At 54.3% G+C, this 4982-nt stretch overlaps 1 protein-coding gene across 1 annotated transcript in view; it reads left to right on the top strand.

Annotated features, from left to right (window-relative positions):
* Positions 1–4982, top strand: part of TRIM8 (tripartite motif containing 8) — a gene marked incomplete at its 3' end in the record, with an annotated part of 26669 nt that overhangs the window by 506 nt on the left and 21181 nt on the right. The window contains exon 2 of the mRNA XM_010013439.1: positions 11–55. Coding sequence (XP_010011741.1) covers positions 11–55 — 45 coding nt within the window. The remainder of the gene's footprint in view (positions 1–10; positions 56–4982) is intronic.

Below are 4982 nucleotides of genomic sequence, written 5' to 3'. Positions count from 1 at the left end.
CGCCCACCAGGGACACTCGGTCTGCGACGTGGAGATCCGCCGCAATGAGATCAGGGTGAGTCCGACCTGCGTGGACACGGGGGTTTGTCCGGTCCGGGGGGGCCACCTCTCACCCTTGTCGCCCTCTCCCGTGCTGTGCTTGTTCCCCAGAGGCCTGTGTTTGTGTAGGACCTACACAAAACCCACCCCGTTGCTGTTCCTCCTCTGCCCGGTCCCCCTGTGGCGGACATGTTAGGTGGCCTCCCCAGCCCAGCAGTGACAGAGCCCATGGGTGCTGAGGAGCTCCCTAAGGAAGAGCATCTGTGATGGGAGGTCTTTGGAGCCCTTCAGCCATAGGACCTGAGGCTGCTTGGGTCTGGGCTGTGTGGGGAAGAGGCGAGACTGTGGGCCAGGGGGGTTTGGAGGGGTCATCTCCGCAGTTCCCGCTGGGGTATGCAGCCGCTGGGGGAAGGCAGAGGAGCTGCCCACATCCGAGGTCGAGTCGCCCCCAGATTGGGTTCCCCGGGGGGACAAAGCGGCCGTAGACACAGACCACATCCATTGTAAGGCCTGTGAATGTCAAACTGCCGGCTCTTCCCACTGCCATCCCCTTCCCCCCGGCGATGAACAGCTCCATGTCAGAGACCCACAGCTTCTCTCTGGCTGGGATTTGGGCGTTTGGCCAAATAATGGGGTTTTATTAGGGGGCACAGTGCTGACCCTCTCTTCCTAAAGCAACATGGGGCGTAACACTGGGTTCGAGGGAAAGCAAATGTATTTCGCTCGTGGCCAGGCCATCTGGCAGGAGCTTTCACCCTTGGTTTCCCACCCTGAAGTTGGTGGTGGGCATTTAACAGCCTTGCCATGACCCCACCACCACCTTCTCCCCTCCCAGGGCTGCCCCTCTGCTCCCTCTCCGACCCTTCGAAAGAGGCCCAGCGCTTGTCCACTGAATAAATATTTAACAATGAATTGAATGGTGATTACTGTAAAATGGGGATGATTTCCTGTGTATTTTAATGTTGCCAAAATGAGTCACCATTTAGCAATAAAAAAAACCCCAAGAAGTCATAAATAAAAATTGCAGTATAATTACTTTCCAATTGGATGGCCAGGCCTGGGCTGGGGGGGGAGTGTGCAGCTCTGTGCAGAGAGGAGCCAGCCCGAGCTCACAGGAAGGTTATTTTCCTCTACAGGTTTTTCTGGGGAAAACCAGAGACCTCCGCAGAGGTGCCAGCAGCTCTGCCACACGCGCTCAGAGGGGAAAGACCCAGCCTGGCTTTTGGAAAAGCGCTCTTCTGCTTCTATTTATAGGGAGGCATTTTGGTCTCCCTCTGCCAGGGTGGGGAGCCACCCCGGGAGGGCCATGCGGGGCTGGGATGGGGCTCGCGTGTGCATTTCCCGGGAGCCTTAGCCAGGGACCAAAACTGTTTTTCCAGGTCCTTTTCCAGGACACTTTGATCTCATCTATTCCCGCTCTCGCTGCGTGGGGTTTTTTTTGTTGTCGCTGCCGTTGTTATGGCTGGCTGTTCGCTGCTCCTTGCGGATGCACGCTACTAATGACCTGGCAGAAAACTGCCACCGGCTAAGGCTGGGTTTTGGCCCTGGCTTGAAATGTTAGGGTATGTGGCCAGGCACCTCAAGCGTCGGACGGCTGTATCGTAGTGCCGCAGAATTATTTTGTGACCTTGGCCAAATCCCTCGGTACCTCCATCGCTGCGTTATCTTAATTTCCTTTCTCTGCGATGATAAGCTTGTCTCTTCTCTCTGGGCGCATGGCTTGGTTGGGTGCTGGGGCAATGGAGGACAGCCCAAAGCTGGGTACGGCACAAGAATCCCCCCCTGTAGTCGAAGCAGTTCCTCCATGGAGAGGCTGGAGTAGGAAAGAGCCCACAGGAAAAACGCCTGGCAGGTTGCTGGCCCTCCCTGCGTGGCCTTGGCCAGGTCTCTGGTTGAAAGCTGCCCCTTGCCAGCCGGTGGCTGTGTTGGTTCCCGAATTAGGGTGCGTGCACTCAGCTGGTGACGGCTTCCCGCCTGCAGGAGCCAGGCCCGGATTCCTGGCTGCTTGCTCACCCCGCAGCAGTGAGCTGCTCTTGGAGCATCCCAGGAAAGGAGAGCCGGAGCCGGGGGGCGGATGAGTAACGCTGGGCTCGGGAGGTCTGGGGGAGGCCCCGTTGTGAGAGGTTTGTTCCATGCATGGGTCGCGTTCAGGAAGCCGTTAATTGAGAAATGAGTCAAAGTTTGGAGGCTCAGAGCCCTGCCCTTGGTGGGGGGGACTTGTGAGTGTGTGGGTGACATGACCCCGTGTGGTTGGGGTGGCCCCATAGCCCAGAGGAGGGACAGGAGCCTGCAAACACACTCCCCATAAACTCACCTTCTTTAGCATTCATAACTCTGGCTCTAATGCTAGCCCACCTCAGAGGGCATCATTCCCAGGTTACAGACTGATTCGAAGGTGAAAAGGGACTCAAAACTCCTTGGGGACAGCACCAGCGCTTTCTCAGCTGTAAGCTGGCACTTAGGGCAAGAAAGCTTGTGCTGGGCAAAAGGGGCCAGAGGTGTGTGTTCGCAGGAGGAAGGAGGGTGTCTGTGGAGGGCTTGCTGGAAGCGGAGGTGTGCGCTTGGTGGGTTTGGGGACAGCTCAGCATTAGGTGCTGTGCAAACCCGCAGAGCCCTGGCTCAGAATTGGTTGAACTCCACAGCGCAACCCTAATGCAAACAGTAAATAAAATGTGGTTAATCTTTCTTTCGTGGGCGTATAAAGCGCTTACCTCGCCTTCCCCCCGTGAGATGTTTTCTCCTTTGTTTCCTGTTTTTGTAGTGCTTGAAGAGGAGAGGGGAGGGGAAAAAAAAAACCCCAACAACCCACCCTCTTTTTTTCTTCTTTTCTTTTTCTTCTTGTCGTTCTGTTTGTGTCAAGGTCTCAAAACGAAACATTTTTTCTTCCATCTTTGCCTTTGCTGCCCCAGCGACCTGCCTTCTGTCTGCATGGGGGAACCTGCTGTCTCCCCAGTCTGGGGGGCCCTGCTTCCAGGGTTGAAAAGGAAAGTTGCTCCAGTGTGAAGTTGATGTGTTGCTGTTTATTTTAATTTTTTTCTTCTCATTCAAAAAGGGGAAAAATGGGTTGCTGGGATTGGAGCACAGGTCAGAAACCAGCAACCAAAGAAAGGGACTCATTAGCAGGTTATTACCATGTTTGCTTCGTCTTTGTGTGGGACATGGTTGGTTGAGGCCAGGTACAACAGAGCTTGCTTGGGGATGTCCCAGCTGTCTGTCCTCAGCTGGAGGTGCCACCAATGGAAAAGGGCTTGGGTAGAGGCGCTGCTGCTGCTTCTGTTTTGTTTCAGGGGATGGAGATAGATTTCACTCTGACCTAGCTTGCAACATGTCTTGGAGAAACTGGGAGAAAATCTCTCCACATTCTGAAGGTCTCTGGTGGTTTTGAACATTCAGAGGGAGAAAACATGTGGTGCTGAGACCTGCAGGCATGTAGCAGCAGCACCCAGCACTGGCTATGGAGCAGTGCCCGTTTAGCAAATCAGGGGGAGATAGGGACTATGCTTCTGAGTCCATCAGCTCTTGGTGGGTTTGGGCTTGCTTTCTTGGCAGCACCCTGGATAAGGCCAGCTCAGGTGCTTTCTGAAGTATGGGAAAAAGAAGTGAACACTTGGTAGGAGCACAGGAAGAGATGAATCTCAAGTCTGTACCAGAAACTCTGATCTTCTGCCAGCTTTGGCTGCCAGCCCCAGTGCAGAGATGGCCCGTGCACTTTTCTTACCTGTCCCAGCTGATTGCTTCTGTGGTTCAAAAGCTTTAGGTCTCTAGAGGGAAAAGACACCAGCTTTTCTTTGCTAGATGGCCCTGATGCTGGAGGTACCTTCCTGTTTGAAACGAGTCCCATGTCTCATCCCTGTGCTGCCATCTGTGCCAGGGATGTTTTGCTGCCCCCCCACCACTGGTGGGGAGGCTGGGGTCAGCTCTACCACCCCACTCCTGCCTTGAGCTGCTGTAGGTTGTTTTACTCTGAAACAGGTTTGGTAACTTGTGATGGGCTGGATTTTTACAGGCTTACTTATTTTCCAGATGACTTGTTTATGAGGAGCGTGGCACGCAGCGCACTGGAGGCATTGTGAGCACAAGTGCCCAAGTGCTGGAGCGTTAATTTAGCTCTCATGACTGTAGATGGTGTGGGCTGGTGCCTGGCAGGCATCCCCTATGGCATTCTGAACACGCTTGGTCCCCAGATGACTTTTGCAGTAGATCCTGTGAAGCTGGAGATGTGCATGTTCTCTTTGTGCTCTCCATGTGAGCCTCCACCAGCACCCCAGAGCTGAACTGACAGCCCAACCTAGGGGTTAGGTCACTTAACCCAGGTTTTGCCCATGCCCTGGTTCCTGCCCAGGAGCCTCAGGAGACCAGCACTGGGCTCCGAAATGTGACTGATCACTGTGCCCTGGGATGCTGTCAGTCGGTCAAGCCGCTGTGATGAGTAATGACTTCTTGAGCCTTGGGCAGTGGCAGAAATCCCAGCACCCACCTATCCTCATGTTCTAGCTCCATGCCATTCATCACCATTGATCTGTTGGGCTTCACTGTGCTGTGTTGTTGGGGGCAGCAGGAGATGTCAGTTCAACTGAAGGTTGCCCGTGCCTTCGCTTTGAGAGGTTTCAAACCTATCTGGGTTTGCTGGCCAGTGGCAGTGTGTATCGTGGAGGTCCCAGGTCTCTGGCTAAACTGGGACAGTCTCCTGCCTCCCTGTGATTGGATTAAGGGCTTTTCCCCACTGCTTTCTTGCTAAGCTTGAGCATTTTCTTTGCCCTAAGACCTGCAGCTCTAGGCCTGCAGCTGCAAGTTTTCTTTGTAGAGTCAATCTGAAAAGTGACAGCAGAGATGGAGGATGCTGGGAGGCAGCCTGGTAGGTGTGGGTGGGAAGGAGAAGGCTTACATGGAGGGGACAGCCTTGGTAAAAGGAGTAGGACAGGGTCTGCAACAGAGAGTTTGCT

The sequence above is a fragment of the Nestor notabilis genome, unplaced genomic scaffold (genome assembly GCF_000696875.1).
Source record: "Nestor notabilis isolate BGI_N333 unplaced genomic scaffold, ASM69687v1 scaffold19114, whole genome shotgun sequence".
NCBI classification, from domain to species: Eukaryota; Metazoa; Chordata; class Aves; order Psittaciformes; family Psittacidae; genus Nestor; species Nestor notabilis.
This window is presented reverse-complemented; position numbering and strand designations above follow the sequence as displayed.